The 22,687-nt window shown below is 40.1% G+C and overlaps 2 protein-coding genes and 3 pseudogenes across 3 annotated transcripts; 2 read left to right on the top strand and 3 right to left on the bottom strand.

Annotated features, from left to right (window-relative positions):
* Positions 1-300: 300 nt before the first annotated feature.
* LOC110754292 (myosin-binding protein (Protein of unknown function, DUF593)) lies at positions 301-5,081 on the bottom strand. Its single transcript, XM_021955347.2, has 4 exons — positions 4,653-5,081; positions 2,546-3,784; positions 826-2,362; positions 301-737 (listed from the first exon to the last, which is right to left on the bottom strand). Exons 2-3 carry the CDS (start codon positions 3,624-3,626, stop codon positions 849-851), a joined length of 2,595 nt encoding a protein of 864 aa, XP_021811039.2. The 5' UTR covers positions 3,627-3,784; positions 4,653-5,081; the 3' UTR covers positions 301-737; positions 826-848.
* Positions 5,082-8,568: 3,487 nt separating this feature from the next.
* LOC110754344 (uncharacterized) lies at positions 8,569-12,804 on the top strand. Its single transcript, XM_021955403.2, has 2 exons — positions 8,569-8,981; positions 10,140-12,804. Exon 2 carries the CDS (start codon positions 10,257-10,259, stop codon positions 12,567-12,569), a length of 2,313 nt encoding a protein of 770 aa, XP_021811095.1. The 5' UTR covers positions 8,569-8,981; positions 10,140-10,256; the 3' UTR covers positions 12,570-12,804.
* Positions 12,805-13,091: 287 nt separating this feature from the next.
* Positions 13,092-14,192, bottom strand: LOC110754241 (aspartic proteinase CDR1 pseudogene; annotated as a pseudogene).
* Positions 14,193-15,480: 1,288 nt separating this feature from the next.
* Positions 15,481-16,736, bottom strand: LOC110754267 (aspartic proteinase CDR1 pseudogene; annotated as a pseudogene).
* A 1,186-nt stretch (positions 16,737-17,922) lies between these two features.
* LOC110754325 (pentatricopeptide repeat-containing protein At5g46100 pseudogene) lies at positions 17,923-22,179 on the top strand (annotated as a pseudogene). The gene is made up of 6 exons (XR_015836732.1): positions 17,923-18,343; positions 18,717-18,787; positions 19,292-20,830; positions 21,337-21,490; positions 21,584-21,648; positions 21,826-22,179. The product of XR_015836732.1 is annotated as a pentatricopeptide repeat-containing protein At5g46100 pseudogene (transcript).
* The last annotated feature ends 508 nt before the right edge of the window (positions 22,180-22,687 follow it).

The following is a 22,687-nucleotide window of genomic DNA, read 5'->3' on the forward strand; positions in this document are numbered from 1 at the left end:
TTATATTAATATTTTAAAAGTATAGCCGCGCGGCTATACGCTTTAAATATTAATATATTTTAGACGTAAATATTTACCTCTTATTTATAGGCAACAACAATACAATTATGTGATTAGAGATAGGTTTTCGAGTCTCCAGTTATACATCAAATAGAACTCTAAATATTTCAAATTTGACTCGATTTGTGCTTAAGCCTGCGAGATTTCCATAAAGTCCATAGATGATGATTCTACTTGCATAAACACGTAAAACAGTATACACAGATTTAATGAAGATGAAAAAGAAAAGAAATTATGAGGTAGCACAAATCAAAATGGCATCAATCTTCTTATTGATCACAACGGTATAATTTACAGTTTACACACAATAAAAACCCGTTTTACAGTGCAATCACTCATCCACTCCAGAAACCAAAAATGGAAAAGAAAAGAAGTTGAAGAAAAAAAACAAATGAATAAACACCCACTCAAATTTAATAAGGAAAACAAGAAAAGGCTCACTAACTCTACATACTTCTTCCAAGGTAAAAAGTGAAATATGCCAGACCCCAAAAAAGGCGGGGAAGGGAGAAAAATGACCAACTGTATATGGGGATCCTATCATTTTCTTTGTGTTGAGAGGAAACAAGCTAGTATTTCTGTACACTTCGTACACAATCTTCAATACAATACATATATTGGCTATCATACAGTCCAGCTTCTGCCTTCTGGAACATCATCTCCATTTCGCATGCCACCTGACATAGAACAATTTACATTTTTAACGAAAGGGAAAGAGATATAGACATGCTGGCATGAGTAGGAAGGATTGATTAAGGAACTCACATTTGTGAAGGGATTATACATGCTCAAGCTGAAGTTTGATCTCTTCTTATCCCGACCTTCCGTAATTCCCCCAGGTGGGAAGCTATCTGTTCAATGAACTTCAGTCCCTCCTCTCCATATCTAAGTGAGTTCATTGTGCGTTCAAGAAACCCTCGGTCTGCCTCAAGTGCCTTCAACCTCTTATTCAGATCGGAAATCAGGATCGGAAGAGAAGCTAAATCAGTCACTTGACAGAGCTCTTCAGAGTTCTGCCCACTGCAATAAGTTTCACTCTGTTTACCGTTTAACAGAGGGTTCTCAAGGGATGAAATATGTCCTGACGTTACAGGCACTTGATGTTGCATTGGCAAACCATTCTCTCGTATTGCATCATTTTGTTGAGAACCTCCATCACCATTATGCAGATTCGACTTGCCAACCCCATGTCCTCCATTTTCAGAACAATCACCTTTAGATGAATCCGAGTTTACTCCATTATTAGAGAACAATGAAAGTGCCTTCTCTAACTTCTCTAAACATTGCAAGATTTGTATTTTCTCATCTTCAAAATCCAAAAGTGAAGTCTTTACCCTACCACCATCCTCATCACTAAAAGGCATAGTGCTGTATGTATGAGGCCTTCCAGTGTCCACATGTTTAGGAACACTAGCACAATGTTCAATGCTGCTTGATTCTGAATGATCCACCACAATATCCCTTGCCTGGATATCACAGGTTGTCTCTGGCAGATCCTCTAGCATCGATTCATTTGGGAACTTCCTCCTATAAAATTCCAGCTCTGCCTCTAGATCTTGTATTTCCTTCTCCTTCTCAACAAGAAGGTCATCTATCTTCTGAAGTGCTTCGTTATCATACTCAGCTTGCTCTTCCATCATCCGTAGGTGCTGAAGTGCTTCCATGCGGAGTGCTGCCTTCTCCTCTTGCAGTCTTGTAATCATGGCCATTGCTTGATCAGAAGCAACTGCAGAAGCATTTCTTTCTTCCTCCAACTCCTTATACAAAACACTCATAATTTTCTTGTCATGCTCAACCTGCCGTTTTAATCGATCAACAACACTCTCACCCTCAATTTCACTGACAATGCTCCCATCCAGAGATAACCCAGACTCGTTTCTTTCAAGTGAGATCCTCTTTTGAAGTAACTGCAATCCAATAGAGTTGGAAGAATCGGAAGCCTTCAAATCACCACTATTTGAGGACAACTTTGGACTCATTTCGTTTGTTGATTGCTCATTCCCTCGATTGCCAGACAATTGTGACAGCAAGACCTTCAAATCTTCAGTAACTCTTGAAGAGTCCTTCCCAATCCATTGTTCTGCAAGCACACCAGATAACTGCCTTCCTTTACTAACAACAACAAGCTTATAAGCATCACCGAGATCTAAAACATTGGTTACTTGCTGATCGGTGTTGCTTGAGACGGGGATTGTTTCCACACCTGTTTCAGATGTTGTGAGTGCCCTGACTCCTCCCTTGTACAATTCCCTAGGTTCTGCCGCAGATATTTGATCAGTTTCACGAGTTCCTGTCACATCTTCTGAGAGAAATCACCACAGACAAGAATGAACAATGTGAAGTCAATTTACTGCAGTAAACAATGGGTGCTTTATGCAGAAGCATTTCAAACAAAAAGCAATAATATTTTGAACTCTAGAGGGAAAAAAAGAGCAAAATCAAGACACAGAGAAAAAAGAGGAAACTCAAAAAATTGTGAACTTACTTCTTCCTTTTGATACTTCAACTGGGGCTTCCATTGCATTTGATGATGGAGGGGTATTGTCAAGGATAGGTTCAGTTAATGCAGGGAAATCAGCCTTGCTTCCACCTTTTTGCCAATTAAGTTCCTCCAATCCATGGCCAAAGGCAACAGTTGATGCTACAGATGTACTACCATTGGAGTTGGGATCTACTTGTGCCTGTGATGCCAAAAGTGAAGGCTTGGGCACAGATGCTGGATCTATCAGTGCTGGAGTAATAATGCGGGGCTCAGCATATTGAGCAGAGATATCTTCCTTGGGATCACATCTTTCATGAATCAAACCACTTGCATTATCATCATCAGAAAAATGAACTTCCGATTCAGTATCAGAAGTAACCTTGAGCTCTGTGTATCCAACATGAGATAAAGGGTGAAGCCCACTATCTCTCACATGAGTGGCTCTTACTGAAATATATGACTCATCTTGTCCCTTCCTCAGTTCTTTCCGATTATGTTCAATATCACGAGATAAGGGCACATCAAGTTCAGCCTCGGACCCAAATTTTTTTGTCTGAATCAACTTTTGAGAATGCCCCCGAGATATGCATGGCTGATTGCAACAAGAACAAAGTGTTCCGCTTGAAAGGCAAGGCTTATGACCCCCAAGTAATGGGTCCTGATCAAAATCAAAGTTAGCATCATCCCCCAGCTTACCCACCAGTAATCTGTATGTCACAGCATTGGATCTATTAATTGTTGCAAATGAGAAGAGGCAACTTTCACATATTCCATGAACATCTACAAGCTTATGGTGAGCATGGCAAAGAACTAATGAAGAAACCTCTGACTTGTGATTGCCGCAGAACAGGTCCCAATAATAACCAAGTTTTTCCTTGCCCAAAACATGATCAAGTCTTGAGCACAGCAGGCAGGGTGTTTGCAATCCACAGTAATAAGCGAACTTTGTAATTATATAGGAGAATATGGCATCAATGAACAGCATAGAAATAAGCAACCACTCAAAGATAGCTGTTACCAAAACTTTAGTCACATCCTGGGGGGCTTTCTGCATAAATGCAGATGAAGTCCCCATGGCAGCCATGTGCTTGAAATAGAAAACACTCCAGTCCTCCAATAAGAATCAGTACTCCAAGATGAAACTCAGCACTGTATCCAGTAATGGACAAGGGAGGTTCAAAACAATCAAAGAAACAACTAATGTAACACCAGAAGCTAGGCCTGCATCATTCCTCCCATAAACTGAGAAGGCACCAAGGATTGAAAAGTGAGCCAAAAGTAAACAAGTAGGCAGTAAACAAAAAACCAAACCTAAGAATTTTGAAAGAAAACATCTTAACCCAAAAATAGAAAAGGGAAGTAAGTGACATGCATAAACCAATTTCATAGACAATTAGTCGATAACCATGAAAAAACTATACCAGAAGCTAACAAACAAAACATTTATATGAAACGCAACCCCATTTCTCATGGAAACCCCCTTTCTCATAGAAAACCCGATATCAAATGAACCGTTAGCATGCATATCAAACCAGTATTAATGAACATGATAAGACGTTATTACTCATACATCAAGATCCACATCATCCAAGCCAATACTTCCACTAAAAGCTAAAACCAATCTGCATCCCAAGGCGGCAGAAACTTTTAAGGGTCAACGCCATAAAATGCACAAACACATAGCAATAGGGAGTGACCAATTTCTCTTAGCAGATCAATACACCTGACCAAGAAGCTAGCAAATCCAAGTAAACAAGAAAACTGAAACAACCCATATCCAGAATTCCAATACAAGATTACTAACGAGAACGACTCTAACAAATGACCCCAAAAAAGCCAGCTTATCAGCAAAATGATAAAAGAAAAAACGGAAATTGAATTTGAAATTTCATCACTTGAAATATGAATACCCATCAAAAGGCTAATGGCCCAATTCAATCTAATTAAACCAACTTGGCAGTACAAAACAGAGACTCGATTCACATAAAGAAAGAATATTTACCACACCCACCAATCCAATTAACAACAAAATCTACGATGATCAAATCATAAAAATATAAGTTGCATTGAAAACAATAACTTACTTACAATTACAAAATTAGAATCTGACCTGTTCATGTGTGGTGGAACCAAAGAAAGCAGTGAATGACTGAATATTCAGAGGGCAGAGCGTGGAAATGAAAGAGACCCAATTGAGGGCGGACTAATGCCAAAACGAAAAACGAATAATTGGTTTGGTGAGAGATTTCAAGCAGAAACAAAAGCCCAACAGAAAGGTTGAAGCTTTACAACATCATATGCACGTTGGCCCCTTCACTATTTGATTTTCATATTAGAAATATAAAAACTGAAGCAATTCAAAAGTTGCTGTTGAAATATATGCCGACAAAGGCCAAAAAGTCGGCTGTTGATAAGAGAAAACGACACGATACCGAAAGTGCCCCTAAAAAAGAAAAATGAAAAGAAGTAGAAAAAAAAAAAGATTGGATGGGCTGTTGTTCAATGAGAACAGCAAAGATTTCCCATCCAAAAAAGATGAACAGCGAAGATTCCCGGGAAAAATAGCTAGTTGGCCCTTTTCTTCTCTTCTTCTTTTATTTTTTTCTTTTTCCAGTGAATTACACACTGTATAGGACAAATGGCGGCCACGTGTTGGGAATTAGAAGAAAGCCCTTAAGCACACTTGTATTTTTTTTTTCTTTCTATTTCTTAAGATAAAATGAAAACTTGTAATTGTCCATAAGTCACGTGTAATTGGGCACAGATCATGCTTGATAAATAAATTCGAGTATTTTGGTATAAATTTTTGTTGAACCTTGAAGATGGAATTTGCATTTTGTAAACGGATCACACAATACAAGTCCAATTTTACTAGTTTGCAATTGCAACCCTTGTCAAAATAAATCAATAATGAAAAAAAAGGAACAGCTTTTGCAATGACAAATTATATAAGAAACAAAACGACCGTAACAAAAAGAATCAAACATCACCGTTGTTTATTGTTAAGCACGCCTAGTCCTAGGTAAGCAAGTGACACAAACATCACATGCACTAAACCAATTAATAACATAATATACATAAATTAAACTTAACTAAAACAAGGAGAACATATTAATCAAGCATAGACAGTGGAGGTTTTGGAAGGGGGTTGCCATCAAAATCAGTTTCTTGAAACTTGTAGATAAACAAGTGGATGTCGTTCAAATACCCAAGGAGTTTCATCTTTTCGGTCCTCAAAAAACTGTTCGCTAACTCCATGGTACAACGACGTTTGTTCATAGTCTCATAAACTTCATAGCTGTTGAGGCCCAAAAATCCAGGGGCTAGGCCCAAGCGCATTCTCGGCCCGGCACAAATAATTAATCACAAAAGAAGCTCGATCGAGGCACAATGGGAAGCTGTAGGACACACCTACACGAGCCATGGGTCACGCATCACACTAAGCAAACATGCCAAAAATGCAACGGCTTTATAAATTCACGCTTATGAGCCTATCCGGTGCTATTTAATTCAATCTCGGCTTATTATAGCACAATTAAACTCAAGCACAAGCACAGCGAATAAACTTGCGATGCCATTGTGCCATGCTACAAGCTCGAGTGGGCCCAAGCCACGTAATTACACAGGGCTTGCTGAGAAGGTTGTGGCATGGATGGGTACGAGCATTCACAGGGCCCATTGAGGGACTGAGGAATGGAAGTTTTAGGCCACTTGGGAGCACTAAAACTCAGGCCCATTCCTCGGGCCCAAATACATGGGTTAGCATGAGAGAGAGAAGAATGGGGTCCAATGCCTTAGGAGAACATCCCGTAGGCTGCTGTAGCGTTTAGGAAAATCCATAATAGTTAGAAAGCCCAAAAAACGAATAACCCACTTCCAGCAGCTGGACGAAAGCGTGCGAGCCGCTGGAAGAGAGGGCACTAATAACCTAATACAAATGAACGAAGCCCAGCTCGGGTCCTTGATAAAAAAATCTGGCGTCGTGTTCCAACCTTGAAAAACCCCACAACGGTCAACAAGAAGCCATCGAAGGAACCAGAGGGAACCCATGTGTGTAGGAGAAATACCCAGTGGACAAACAACTTCCTCTGTCCTCTCTTTCCTCTGCGAGCTCTGATTTGGAAACCAAGGGAGAAAGAAGGTGGCGCCTCATCCCCATGGAGAATTCCAGCCGCATAAGACCTTAGAACCACAAGAAACCTTGGACTCAGGCACTCTGGTCGAAGGGGTTTCACAAGAGAGGAAGTTATTGGAGACAAGCAGAGGAAAAGTGGGAATGGAGGATCAACGAAATTAGGGTTCCAAACACCTATAAAACAGAGCTTCCTCTACCCAGCAACAGACACCATTCCAGAGCAAGACCAAGCTTTGTCAAGCAAACTGGAATTTACCCCATCTTCTACTCCCATCATTTCTCCCTGTTCTAAGATAGAAGCCCTCCTAATCTTCCCCTCTCCCACTCTAAAACCTGCCTCTCTAAAAGGAACTCATGCTTTGATTTCTCTCTCTCTCTCTCTCTCGAATTGCTAAACCTGTGAAAGCTCAGCTCCCATGCCACAAGCTCCTCATGCTGAGTCATCAACGAATTTCGTGCATTCTTCTGGGTGTTGGTGAGAAGAACCCAAACGTATTTTTCTAAGGCTTCAGCAAGCCCTTTTAAAAATTCTTTTGGGAGTCTGATTCTTGAACTCAGGCTTCGGGAGGTCCTTTTTGCTCGCTTTCTTCTCACAGCAGCCCCAGCCCATTCGTTAGGCTGCTGGAACAAAAGACCCCCACAATAGCTCTCAGTGATCTTTCTCACTGGACGTTCCTGCTGACCAACCTTGGCCTTGCTCTCTCTCTTTCTCTTCTTCAAGCTGGCAGAGGAGGAAGAATAAGCTGAAGAAAACATTGTCTCTAGAGAAACAAGGCCTAGAGATGGAGGATATTAAATAATGGGTTACAAAACAATGCAAGTGGTTAATTATGAATGAAGGTGAAGAAGAGGATGAGGATATTTTTCACTTTATATTAATTTGGAGCAGCAATTGGCAATTGCATAATTTGCATATCCACGACGCAACTTACCCAAATTGGATTTATGGATGAGATAGAATGATATGCCAATTCATCAATTAGATTTTTGTACATATCAAATCAAATTGTAGTTATGGATTTCGACTTGTACCTTGTTTATGAATTGACGATAAGATTGTTCTTATCATGAATACGTGCTATTATTTCCACCCGTGTGTGTTTATGAATTAGTAATTGGCATGTTCATAGGTTTTACTGAAAATATAAAGTTTGTGAGAAAATAAGGGAGGGCTGGAAATATCATCACTCTCTCTTGCGATTGTTGTTGAACCATATGAGGCAATTGTATTACAAGTTTAAGCTGATCACGTCAACCCAGAAGGAAAAAGTAAGGTTTGTGCTGATCACTTGGGCCATATGAATCATGGGTTAAGTTTCAGTTCTCACGTACTGGGCCCCTCCCTCATCCTCATGTAGTTTTGTCGTTTTTCTTTTTTGGGCTCTGGTTTGCTGCAATGGGCAGTTTTAGACATTGTGGCCCCAATTAAGAAAATTTAAAGCTTAATTAGAAAAAGTAATTAATTTGGAATATAATAAATATTTTGCTTATATTGTGCTTACGTTTTGTTCTTAGCCATCACATTATGTGATCAATCTGATTTGGATGATCTATCCAATTCAAAATTTCATGCATAGTTGTATTATTCATCCTTTGATCAAACTATGATGGACAAAATAAAATTTGTTTTTATTTACATAGAAAAAGTTGTCACCACTTGCAATATTTTGTTTTTCAAAATCATTTTAATGGATAGATTTCAACTCCTAATCTAAGCTCAAAACCTCAAAATACCCAAAAAAACCACAAAGCCACAAACCCATAAACCCACAATTCATATTATTTTATTTTCTTGGGTGCCTTTCCATAAAAATCAATGCAAATATAAAAACAGTAGATAGCCCATGGGGCAAAACAGTAAATTCAGAAAAGCCATTCCCAATTTCTTTGACCTAAATACCCCTTTTTCTCTCAAAGCCCTCGTACCTGTATTTCCCTTCTCAACCCTCACATACACTGCCTCTTCTGCCCCTGTAATTCCCAATCTCTCTTCGTCTCCTTCTTGCCCTTCACGATTTTCTGCACAATTACCCGCCAAAATTCTTCAACTCCTCTTTTCAAATTATCGTTGTTTTTTTTTTCTGTCCCCCTTTCGCACTCCATCTTCTGTCTCTCTTTCTCTCATTCTCTCTTCCTGCAATTCCAAGACCTTGACTTTCGAGCTCGATCCGTCTTGCGCCGCTTTGGGACTTCGATTTTTGGAGTTTTGAGCACTACCCAGTTCTGTCTTCTGTTGATTTGGTTAATTAGAAGATGAATTTGTGGATGTGATAGGGTCTGAAGCTAGGGTTTCGGACATTTCAGGTATCATGTTGTTTGATTTTCACTGTTGAGAGCTTTTATTTGTGGGCGTTCTTTGATAGGTTTGTGTTATTTGGATCAATCTGTGAAAGTTTATTCCGGTCCAAATGAATGTTTTATCTACTGTGTATGGTTTGGTTTGTCCTCTCAATATGTTCTCTTGGCTTGGTTGAGCTTTTATTTTTTGAGTGTCTTATTAATGTGTTAAATTAGCTTGTTTTGCTGTTAATTTCGGTGGAACGATTGTTTTGTTTGGTGGGTATGGTCTTGGTTCAAAGATTATTTTTTTAGTAGTTGGTTAAGATATGGAGCTCTAGACGTGAATGCATTGGTCAAGGATTTGAACATTTTGGCTTTGTTGTCAATGACGATTTGCTAACAAAATAAATTTGTTTGTTTTGAGTGGCATGGTTTCCCATTCTGCATCTCCGTTGTTCTTTATATGGTTAATGGTCTTCTATGAAGTAAGAGTTACTGAATTAGAGTACTCTATTTTGGTGGCTTGGAAACTGTTTCAAACGAATGGGAAGTTAAATTCTGGACTTTGTGTTTATGTTTTCAGTTTTAAAGATTGTAAGCTCACTTGAGCTGATGTCCATGGTAGTGGTGAGATGCTTATGCTTTAATAGCTCTCCAATGTGAAAAGTCTAGTTCAGCTTTCGATTTCCTTTTTTTCATACTGTTCTCATCAGAAGCAGATGATGCTTGTTTTGGTTGATTGTTTAGATCTCCAATAACCGGAATTGATGGTTTAAATTTGCTTATTTCAAATTTGGATGCACTTTTTGTTTCAAAGTTCTTGTGGATTTGCGAATTCGCGGTTTCTTAATGTTAATGTGATAAAAGATGCTGAAGGTGGGGTTTTCAGTCTGGTATGTTCTGTTCATGATTCTATATTAGGTTATCTTTTTCTCTTTTGGTATTTGTAATCCGGTTACTTGCTTTCAAGGCATGCAGCTTCGAGAAGTGAAAGAATGTAAAAAATTGCCAGGTGTTGTTTGTCTTGCTAAGTGTGTCCTTTCATATTTTCCAATGTTTGATTATCTTTATTATCTTGCTAATTTTATTGTATATGGAGATGTGCGTGTAGATTTTAGTGTTGATGCTTGATCTGATAGAGGTATGTGATTGGCTATTGACTGTAGTTATGTCACTTTGTAGGCATGCTTTAGTACAGTCTGAACGCAGTGCTTCCAACTATAATTGGTAGTTACTTTGGGAGGCTGTGGAGCTGTGGACGTCTTTTTTATACTTTGATACATCGTGATAAATTCGTGAATGGCTAACCACGAGTTGATACTTGGGCAAAGTCACAATTTAGCACTCGGGCAAAATCAGCAGGTACTGGGCCACAATCATAACCTAGGCCTTGGGCAAAATCATGAGTTTGAGTTGGGACAAGCCGACAATCATCATTTAGGTATGGGACAGGCCAACGAGCATCATTTGGGTTTGGGGCAGGCTCATGACCATGACCTGGGATTAGGGCATGCTCATGACCATGAATTGGGTTTAGGACAGAGCCATGAGCAAGAAGGGGATGATGGTCACAGCTACGGGCATGGGGATGAGTTAGGTATGGATCGTAAACCTAATCATGATGACCATGAGTTGGCTCTTCATCCTCAGAACCATGAGTTGGCTCTTCATCCTCAGAACCATGAGTTGGGTTTAGTAGAGAACAATGAGCTGGCTGTCCCAGAGGACCAAGAACTTGATGAAAATTTGGAATTATCTATGGATCATAATCATGAAATGGGGATAGAATCTGCCCATGATATGAGTGTCCAGGAATCCCAGCTTGTACTCAGCTCCAGTCCTGTAATTCAGGCCCGTATGGCGATTGTAAATCCCAATTATGAATTGGCAGTGGGCCAAGAGTTCCCTGATGTCAAGAGTTGCCGGAGGGCTCTAAGGGATACAGCCATTGCCTTGCACTTTGAAATGCAGACTATTAAATCTGACAAGACTCGCTTCACTGCCAAATGTGCCAGTGAGGGATGCCCATGGCGTATTCATGCTGCAAAGCTCCCAGGAGTTCCAACTTTCACAATCAGGACCATCCATGAGAATCATTCATGTGGAGGAATTTCTCATCTTGGCCATCAGCAAGCCTCAGTTCAGTGGGTTGCAAATTCTGTGGAGCAACGGCTTAGAGAGAACCCTAATTATAAGCCAAAGGAGATACTGGAGGAGATTCATCGAGTTCATGGTATCACCTTATCATACAAGCAAGCTTGGCGAGGAAAGGAGCGTATCATGGCTGCAATGCGTGGATCGTTTGAAGAAGGATATCGCTTGCTTCCACAATATTGTGAACAGCTTAAACGGACAAACCCAGGGAGTATTGCGTCTGTTTATGGAAACCCGAATGATAACTGCTTCCAGCGTCTCTTCATATCATTTCAGGCATCAATTTATGGTTTCCTGAATGCTTGTCGGCCCCTCCTTGGGCTTGATAGGACATATTTGAAAAGTAAGTATCTGGGTACTTTGCTTCTTGCGACCGGTTTCGATGGTGATGGTGCTCTCTTTCCTCTGGCATTTGGGGTTGTTGACGAGGAGAATGATGATAATTGGATGTGGTTTCTTTCTGAACTTCATAATCTGCTTGAGATTAATACAGAAAACATGCCTAGGCTTACAATTTTGTCAGACAGGCAGAAGGGCATTGTAGATGGAGTTGAAGCAAATTTTCCTACTGCTTTTCATGGCTTTTGCATGCGTCATTTGAGCGATAGCTTCCGCAAGGAGTTTAATAATACAATGCTTGTTAATCTTTTATGGGAAGCTGCTCATGTTCTCACTGTAATTGAATTCGAAGCAAAAATATTAGAGATTGAAGAGATATCACAAGATGCTGCATATTGGATTAGACGGATTCCAGCTCGCTTGTGGGCTACTGCTTACTTTGAGGGAACACGGTTTGGGCATTTGACAGCTAACATAGTTGAATCGCTAAATACTTGGATATTGGAGGCGTCGGGGCTTCCAATAATTCAGATGATGGAATTCATTAGAAGGCAGCTAATGACTTGGTTCAATGAGCGTCGAGAGACCAGTATGCAGTGGACATCGATTCTTGTGCCTAGTGCAGAGAGGCGCGTTGCGGAGGCTGAAGAGCGTGCACGCACTTTTCAGGTCCTTCGTGCTAATGAAGCTGAATTTGAAGTTATATCTCATGAAGGGACAAATGTTGTGGACATTCGGAACCGTTGCTGCCTTTGTCGGGGCTGGCAGCTTTATGGTTTGCCATGCGCACATGCTGTTGCAGCACTTAAATCGTGCAGGCAGCAAGTCAATCGATTTACTGAGAGTTGTTTCACAGTTACCACCTATCGAAAGACATACTCACAAACAATACATCCTATTCCAGACAAATCCCTATGGATGGAGTTATCTGATGGAGATCCAAATGCAAGCAATGTGGCTGAGGTTCTCATCAACCCACCTAAGTCACTCCGTCCACCAGGGAGACCAAGGAAGAAGCGTGTTCGAGCAGAAGACCGTGGCCGTGTGAAGCGAGTTGTGCATTGTAGTCGGTGCAATCAAACAGGCCACTTTAGAACGACGTGTGCAGCCCCCATATAAATCGTCCCTATTGGCAATTAGTTTGCTGCTATGGAATCAGGGTACGTCCCTTTTGTGCAAAAGGATTTTTGCTTTTTGTGATTATTTATGTAGTCCTTGTTAGTTAGATCCGTAAGTTAGTACGTACATGCTGTATTGCGTAGAGAATTATGTGGATCAAGCTTATTATCTGCTATCATATATGAATGCTATTAGCACCAATAATTCAATGTTGACGGTGAAATTTGCGGTTCAATTTTTAGAGCACCAAATTGATCAACACCTCACTAAAAAGTTTTAACCTCGTCTTCGTGGTTGTAAAGTAGCATTGATATATTTTGGGTTTTTGTTTTTGTTTTTGTTTTTTTGGTGTCCAATGACAATGACCATTGGCCTACCTGCCACAGCTAGTGGCACCGATGCTCGCGAACAAGGACAACAATCTAGTGAAGAAAATTAAAGTACTAAACTACTTGAATAGACAAAAGAAATGGTAAATTAACCTTTTATTTTATTACCAAGAAAAGAAAATAAGAAAAAAGCCTATTCTTTTGTACAATCAGTTGGCTTAAAAAACACCACGCTGCTTTCTAGGTCATAACTAATGAAGAAATCTGACTGGGCAAAGTTTCCATAAATACCACCATCACTAGTGACATTCTTTATTGCAAAGCAGAAAACCTCCTCTCTTGGTGGAATGAAGGTTTGTTTTGGTAACAACCTCACATCAGCCCCACCCCGAAAATGTAGAGTCAATATTGGTCCTTTGAGATTGGTTTTGCTTTTGTAGCAAAGCTGAAGACCTAAACTTGGATCATTTTCTACGGGTGTCATTGGAATTTGACTTTTCACTTCTGCTACCAAGCGGTCATAAAAATCTTGTGGAATGAGTGTGGGAGGTGTGCCTGTGTCCATGAACATGTTGCCTTTTGAAACATTCCCTGATGAACTAAAAGGCACAAGCTTATCTCCAACACTAATTCCTTCAACTGTCACAAAATATGGGGTCTTGTCTTCTTTGGAAACCAAAGGTGTTGAAACCACACCTTTCCCTGATACTAAACTAGCTTCCCCGAAACTGATCTTGCTCTCAACACTAGGATCAGTATGAAATGGCATCAAACAGAAGGAGAATTTTTTGACCCCAACTAAGGGACTCAATTGAGAAACAAGTGATAAGGGCCCTCCTCCCAGGCTAACTATTCCCATTTCATTTTCATTAAAAGTCCCAGTATTGTTATGTCCACAACCAAACACAATATCTTTCAGGGAAGTTGCCTACCCTGAGGTGGATGTTATGGTAATTGTCTCCTTAGCCAAGACTCCTTGGGTCAATTCAGCACCTCCATACTCATAAGTGTAATTGCAGGTGTGTTGAGGTGAACATGTCCCAGTGCCAATTGCACGACATTCTTGTGCATCACAAGGAAGGTCACTATATGTTGAGGATTTCTCGGGATCGAACTTGGGATTAATCTGCTTGTAGCAGCCATGACATGGCACACATTGTGTCCACACAAGGTCACTACCTGTATCAGCAATGCCGTACACATCAAACGGTGGATTTCCAATCGAGAGCTTCATCAGATACTGGCCCTTGTCAGGTCTTACTCGTGCGCTGTTTGGATAGAATACTGGTCTCATGGAGCGTCTGCGTCCAAAAGCTTTGTTGAAGCTCTTGGAAGAAAATGGTGAATTTGGAGAGTCTCGGTGGATAAGGTTGGCACTGAACCCACTATTAACACCTGCTGATGCAGCTAAATGACATGCAATCAAAACGAAAAGAATAGTCACTGCACCAAAGTCTGCGGCTGCCATGAGAGAGACTGAGATGAGAGAGAGCTATAGGAGAGAAGAAAATGAGATTGCTTAAATTTGCATACACATCCAGTTTCAGTTCAGGCAACAGATATAAATTTAAGGAGAGACAAAGCCTTGAAACAGAAAGTGGTAGATTTGTATTGATGGCTAGAGAAAGGTATAAGTAGGCACACATGGATTTCCATGGTCACCTACATTAATGCTTGCTGATTCTCTAATGGTTGCCTTAGATTACCTACTAATTCTTCCCCAGCCACACATGAAATTTCATGCCTACTTTAAAAACATGTATATTATTATTTAAAATCTAGAAGTGTTACACATGGAAATATGGCCGTCAGCTAAGGTAGCTTGGTTTATTCAATCTTCCAATGAATTTTTGCTTCACCTACCAATATGAGAAGATGGTAGCGGATGCAACAAACCACCCAGACTAGTCTCTGGTACGCATATATGGGAATATCTTTGAAGTTGGGGAGAAATAAAATATGAATAATTCAAGTGTTTAGTTAGTGTTACGTCCTTATGAAGATATTATATATACTAATTACGAGTGATTATAGAATACCATGGTAGTATGATCACGTGATACATTTTGTACACGTGTTATAATAGAAGTAGATATTTATTGATATTATTTCCTAAAAGGAGGGAAATAAACCATACCGTCCACTCATATTATAACACATGTACAAGATATACCACGTGACCATACTACCGTAGTATTATATAATTTCTCGCTAATTGCCCTTCATTGTATCCATCAGCTTAGTCAACTCTCTCAAGTCTCCACATCAAACCACGCCAGCAATTTTTCGGTGAGAGTGGGAAGCTCAGCTCAGTTAACATTTATTTGGCAGATCACTTACTAATTAAATATTTGGGTCAAAAAGGAGCATTTCCCCCGCGCTAATTTGAAGTTGACCCGTGCATAGGCTAAACACGTGCCGAATTAGTATAAATTCTTGTATTTTTTGGATTTTTGTATTTGCATATTTGCTTTTGGTGTTGACAGGTTTTGTATTTGGCCAACTTGTGAAATTCGCTTCTGTTTACCAAAGTGCCATGAAGTTCAAACCTGCAATCACTGGTCTGTAATTTCTCTTTTGGGCTAGACCTGATTGGCATCAGTCGGCTTAAAGGACGCCACCATTTTTTCTAGGTCATAACCAATCAAGAAATTTGACTGAAAAAAGTTCCCATGGATACCGCCATCGCTGGTGACATTCTGTGCTGAAAGCAGAAAACCTCATCTCTTGGTGAAATGAAGGTCTGTGTTGGCGTCAACTTCACATCAGCACCCTCAAAATGCACAGTCAATATTGGTCCTTCGAGATTGGTCTTGCTATTGTAGCAAAACTGAGTTCCCAAACTTGGATCATTTTGCAGTGGGTGCCATTGGGATCTGATTTTTCACTTCTGCCACCAAGCGGTCATAAAAATCTTGCGGCAAAAGTGTGGGAGGTGTGCCTGTGTCCATGAACATGTTGCCCTTCGAAACTTTCCCTGAAGAACTAAATGGCACAAGCTTATCTCCAACACTAAATATGGGGTTTTGTCTTCTTTGGCACCAAAGGCGTTGAAACCACACCATCCCCTGATACTTCACTACCTTCCCCAAAACTGATCTTGCTCTCAACGCTAGGTTCAGTATGAAATGGCACCAAACAGAATGATAATTTTTTGCCCCCAACTAAAGGACCCAATTGAGAAACAAGTGATAAGGAGCCTCTCCCAGGCCAACTATTCCCATTTCATTCTCATTAAAACCCCTATTGTTATTTCCGCAACCAAACACAATATTTTGCAGGGAATTTGCCTCCCCTGATGTTGATGTTATTGTAATTGTCTCCTTAGCCAATACCCCTTGGGTCAATGCACCACCTCCAGACGCATAACTGTAGCTGCACGTGTGTTGCGGCGAACATGGCCCGGTGCCAATTGCTTTGCATTCTTGTGCATCGCAAGAAAGGTCACTACTCTATATGTTGAGGACTGTTTGGGGTCGAACTTGGGATTAATCTGCTTGTAGCAGCCATCACAGGGTGCACATTGTGTCCACAATAGATCACTGCCCGTGTCAGCAATGCCATAAACATCGAACCGCAGATTTCCAATCGAGAGCTTCATAAGATATTAGCCATTGTCAGGTCTTACTTGTGATTGTGCTATGTTTTGATAGAATATTGGTCTCTTCAGCTTGGAAGGAGTTTTTTAGTGATTTTAGAACGGTGAATTTGGAGAGTCTCGGTGGATAAGCTTGGCACTGAACCCACCATTAGCTGTTGATTGGCATACAAGAGAAATCAAAAGAACGGTCACCACACAAAAGTGTGGATGACCAAGGGTGGTGTCTGTGGCTGCCATGAAAGAGATTACGAGAAGAAAAGTGCCAGGAGATTGCTTGGACATGCAATTTCAGGGAACAGGTATAAATAAGAGTCATACAAAGCCTATAAACAGAAGGTTGTTTCTAATGGTTGCACAGGATTTGTAAAGTTAAGTTGATAGTCATGGATTTGTAAGATCACCCCTATATTATTGCTTTTGATTTTCTAATGGTTGCACTGGATTACCTGCTTTGATAAGAGATATTTCAGCAGATATGTTTCTTGATCCTCAAGGTAGGTTTCATTGTTGGCTAAATCCGAAAGGGCAATCTACCCCTCACAAATCTAAGTGAGCAAAACACAACGCACATCACCATTCTCTTCTTTTTCTACCTGATTCATTATAGTAGTAAAACATTTTAATAGGAATCCTATTTGTAGACCCGGTATCCCCCTCACGTAGGTAGCCTGGGCTTGATCCTAATCTCGTTGACGTGTAAACCTGGGTATGGACCTGCACGTATAGAACAAGATCAGAAGAAGGGTTGACTGGGGCTGTTCCCAGTTAAACCCTCTCCGATGGCTAAGTTAGGCACTACTCAAGGTTGGAGATATAAAATGGATATGAAGTCCTCACAATGAGAATATTTATTACCTTTGTCTAGAGATTGGTGAGGGGTATTTATAGGAGGAGGATGGTCATAAAGATCTCTTAATGAATGAGATTTTTCTCCTCTATCTCCCTGATTGAGTTACATTTAATGTTATGCTTCTGTTTCACCTACATCCTTGACAGGGGTCAGGGAATGGGGGATGAAGTGGCAGGAGAACAGGGATGGGAGGTGCATTGAATGCTCTCTTTCTATCACCAACCTGTTTTACTTGGAGTTTGAAAGACAAAGCGACACCTGGTCAAGAGTGGGATGTGCATTTAATCGATCTTCCTTCTTGCCATGTTGTCCCATTAATGTCCTTCTAAATCAGATATTGAGCCACAGTGATCGGGTCGGTGATTAGACAACCGATCACTGGTCCAACCCCGACTTAGTCATGTTTATCTTATAAGGAATTTCTTTGCTAATGTCAAAGGCATCACATGCGATCAGGTCGGTATATACAGATGACCTGGTCCACCAAGGCCACGTGGTGTCTTCTAGTGGGCTCGGTTCATAGTGATGGTATGCTCCATCAACACTATTTATTTTCATTCCCGTTTTCATAAAATAGAAAAGATTTTCTCAATATACAAGATTCTGAAATTTCAAACAATTACACAGTTTTTTGGTCGAGAGATATTTACAACTCCACTAAACGCGCGTACTGTCCCGAAAACGAAATTCCATCCCAAATATAAATATGTTGTTCGCTTGCTTCAGACTTTTAATTTTCATCCCATTTCCTCCGTCTTGTTTTCCTTTGGCCTCCGCCTAGATCGCGGAGATTGAGTTCCGATACTTCGTCAGGAACTCCTCTGGACCACCGACAATGAGGCGCTGTAGAGGGCCTTTTCTTCCTCGGGTGGTGAGAGAGCACCGAATCGAAGATCATCGAGGACCGTCAGATCGGTAGATCGAGGTGCTTCGAATTCGTTATCTGCAGCAACATGCAAATGCGATCCAAGGAGGCCAGAACCTTGATTTGAGGGTTAGTGTTCTTCTCTGATGTTAGAGCCGCTGTTCTTTTACGATCTTAGGGTTAGCTAGTTTTATTTTGCAATGTTAGGGTTAGCTAGCGCTCTTTTTCCATTGCGATATTAACTACCGTTTTTTCGATTGCAATGTTAGGGTTAGATAGCTTTCTTTAGCAGTTGCAATGGTAAGGGTTAATTAGCGTTCTTTTGCGATTTCTATGTTAGGGTTAGCAAGTGTTCTTTTGCGATTGCTATGTTAGGGCGAGCTAGTGTTCTTATGTGATGTTAATGATAGAGGGGCTTTGCATGTATCAGGTGTGGCTTCTTTTAATGTTGTTTTTAAACCATAGTGCATAGACGAAGTAAAAATGATTTCATTTGTTGCAGACATCTGATCTTTTTGGTTGTGCTCATGTTGGTGTGATGGACTTGCTGTGGTTCCCACAAATTTACCATAGGTTAGTTTACTTTCTCTTGGGCCCGCTAATGTTTTTGCTACATGGTTTGATGTATAAATGTATAAACATTTGCTTACCCCTCCCTCTCCTCCCATCTTTGAATATATAGGGAACTTCAATTTGGTGTGTGAGTTAAGTCCATCCATTCCTTTAAGATTCCGTATTAACCCTCTAACCTTTAGAATGTTCAACTTCCTAAATTTTTTTAAGGCCTATCTTATGTTTGTGAAATTTCTGCTTGTCACCACTATGATTTTGACCTTTCCTGCTTTACAAGTAGAGTCACAACACAAGGACTACTATGATTTTAATAGATGAATAGCTTACAAAGTTCACATTTATGAAACAAAGCTCTTGAACTTTCAGTATGATAAGATTTTACCCCTCATTTTATTCATTCATATATGCTTTACATATGGAAGATCTGCCATAGTGTTATGAAATTTTTTATGATCCCTTTAATATTTATCCGGTTTCCGACTCATTTTGCTATAATTTTTGTAGAAAGGTGGAAATTGGTTCAGAGATTTGCAGGCAAGCGTTTATTGTGCAAAGCTGAAACGTAATTGGGAGTGAGTGATATTGTCTTATTGAGAAAGGGTGGTGCCAATACAATGGGCAGCAAAACTTTGTTTAAATGATCGAAACAAATCACGACTTCCCAAGTTGAGCAGCTGATAAAAGCTGAAAAGGAAATACAGAAAGCTATTCTCATATTTGATTCTGCAACAGCCGAGTTCACCAATGGCTTTCGGCATGATCACACAACCTTTGGTCTCATGGTTGCTAGATTAGTCTCTGCGAACCAGTTCAGGTCAGCCGAGGCGTTACTTGATAGGATGAAGGAGGAGAAGTGTAGTGTTACAGAAGATATATTCCTCTCTGTTTGCAGAGTGTTCACAGGCCACTGGATGCTGTCAGGGTGTTCCACAAAATGGAGGACTTCCAGTGCAAACCAACCCAGAAATCTTACATTACCATACTTAGCATTATTGTTGAAGAAAACCAGTTAAAGGTTGCTTTCAGGTTCTACTAGTATATGAGAGAAACGGGCATTCCAGCTATCGCTGTGTCGCTTAATATTTTGATCAAAGCCCTTCGTAAGAACAGTAGTTCCATGGCTGCAGCTCTTCGAATATTTCGTGAGATGCCCAATCATGGGTGCCCCCCAGATTCAGATACATATGTTACTTTGATTAATGGATTGTGCGAGTTAGGAAAGATTGGTGAAGCAAAGGAGCTCTTCAATGAGATGGAAACAAAAGGTTGTTTGCCCTCTGTTGTTATGTATACTTCCTTGATACATGGCTTTTGCCACACCATCAATTTGGATGAAGCTGTGGGGTTGTTTGAACACATGAAAACCAAATGTCTTTACTTACAGCTCTTTGATGGATGGACTTTGCAAGGGTGGGCGTTCTTCACAAGCTATGGAACCATTAGACTTAATGGTCAGTAAGCGCCATAAGCCAAACAATATCACTTATAGTACTTTGCTTCACAGATTCTGTGAAGAAGGAAAGCTTCAAGAAGCTTTGAAGATTCTAGATAGGATGAAGCTTCAAGGCATGAAACCAGATGCAGGGCTGTATGGGAAAGTAATAAGTAGCGTTTGCAATATTTGCAAGTTCCAGGAAGCTGCAAACTTTCTTGATGAGATGGTCCTCGGAGGAGTTTCACCTAACAGACTAACTTGGAGCCTTCATGTAAGGATTCATAATGCAGTGGTACAGGGCTTATGTAGTAGTGGTGATTCAAATAGAGCTTGTCATCTTAGCATGCATACCAGGGGTATCTCCATAGATATGAAGACATTTGATACTGTAGTGAAATGTATCTGTAAGAAGGGGGACCTGCACAAAGCTTATCAAATTGTTGACGAGATGGTGCTTGATGGATGTGTTCCAGATGAGGGAATATGGAGTTCCATATTGGATGGGTTTTGGAATTGCAAGAAGGTGTGTGAACCCGCTGAGTTGTTGCAGGCTGAGCTGATGAGCGAAATGGTTGATCCTGAAACATAAATCTGAAAGTTTTGAGTTAGTAAGTTCTTTTCTTCCTGATCAATAAAGATTGTTCACCACATTGCCTTTTCTTTTTCTTTTTATCAAATTATAAGTTACTGGCTCAGAATATGACTACTTGCATGGCACATGATTGTTCACCACATTGCCTTTTCTTTTTCTTTTCTTTTTCTTTTTATGAAAGTATTTTTCTGAATATGAACCATGAAAGGTAATCTTTGGTTGACAATCTGGAATTGAATTGTTCTTCCTATATTATGCCTCTGGTTCTGATAATTGAATATTGTGATGGTGACAGGTTTGGAGATTTTTTATTACCTTTGCTGATGTTCTCTAGTTATGGCCTTTTACTCTTGATGAGTTTGTTCTAGCTTTTCATGACTATATTGACCACAAAAAAAAAAAAAGCTTTTCATGTCTATGTGAGCCCCCAATGAGTTATTTTGTTTCAAAATTGTGCATTCTAGTTAAGTGTTCTTCATCTGTTTTCTACTGCTCGTTGATTTCATACAATTTTGATATCAGGATTCAAGGCTGTTAGGAGATATCCATGTTGCTCTCTTGAGGTTGATTATAAAAGATATCGAAGATGTTGCAAGGACTCCTACTGGATTAGGAGTAAATCAAAAAATGGTGCTGTGCTGCTAATCCCGGAGGTGGACATCCACAGATTGTTGGAGTAATCTCCACTCTCTGCAAGCTTTCAGTTGTTTTGTTTGTTTTTATTGCTTTTTTCCTAATTGTATATCCTGAATTTTACTTTCTGTTGCAGGCATATGCATGAGGCTTTGATATACAAAACTGGCAGCAGCACTTAAATCTCTACTAACATGGCCAGTATGTCTTTTATAATGTGGCAAACATATGCATCACAAGAAGTTTTGAATTGCAAATGAATGAAACTTTGTTGGTTATAGGCATTCATAGTGATATACATATTGTTTCATTTCTTCGCATAATTTTAACTAGGTAGTCATTGATGTGATATTGTGAAGGCTGTCTTGTCTTTTGCAGCATTCGCATTGCCTGACACATAATTTAAACTAGTGGATGGATATCGACTGTTTTCTCACTGAATCAGGTGAAATGCTTGTTCCTCTATTATGTTTGGCCGATCTTCCATTGTAACGTTTGAAAACTGCGTTTCGTCTTGCAGGAAATATATTTTTTCTTGAAGCAACTGCCTGGCAGTGCTGCAGCTTAATGCAATTTATCTATCGAATTTCTTTTCTTTTCTTTTTCTTTTCCAGGAAAAATGTTCTGTAATGTTTCTCTTTCTTCGTTTGTCATCGTTCCACCAAGTATTGGACCAATAAGGCACTGGGCTTAACTTACAAGGTTCAAAATTTTTAAACACCCCAATTATTATCCCAACATCTAATGGGATGCCCAGGGCTGTAGTCGGCCGAAATTTCACAATTATAGGCCCCAAATTTGTAGGCAGCCCTTTTTTGACCGATCTTAAAACTTTCCGACGCCCAATATTAAATCACCCCAAAACTTAACAAGGCTCAAATATGCAATTAAAGTGAAAACGGACGTAGAAATCGACCCAATAACGTAAAGCAGCCCCTGAAGTTGGCCCAATAACTCGACAACAAGGCCAACATCGGGTCTATTATTGGAAAATAACCCCAATCGTTGGGCCAACAAAATGGAAATAGGCCCAATAGCTAGGTCAATAAAGCAAAAACGGGTCTAATAGTCCCACATAATTGTGACAGGCTCAACAGCGGGCCCAATAAAGTAAAAAGGGTCCAAAAGTCAGCCCAATAGCTGACCCAATAAGTTGGAAAAGGCCCAAAAGTTGGCCTAATAAGGTGTATAAGGACCAATAGTCGGCCCAATAACATGAGAACAGGCCCAAAGTCGTGGA

Source organism: Prunus avium, chromosome 6 (assembly GCF_965620075.1).
Source record: "Prunus avium chromosome 6, drPruAviu1.hap1.1, whole genome shotgun sequence".
Taxonomy (NCBI): domain Eukaryota; kingdom Viridiplantae; phylum Streptophyta; class Magnoliopsida; order Rosales; family Rosaceae; genus Prunus; species Prunus avium.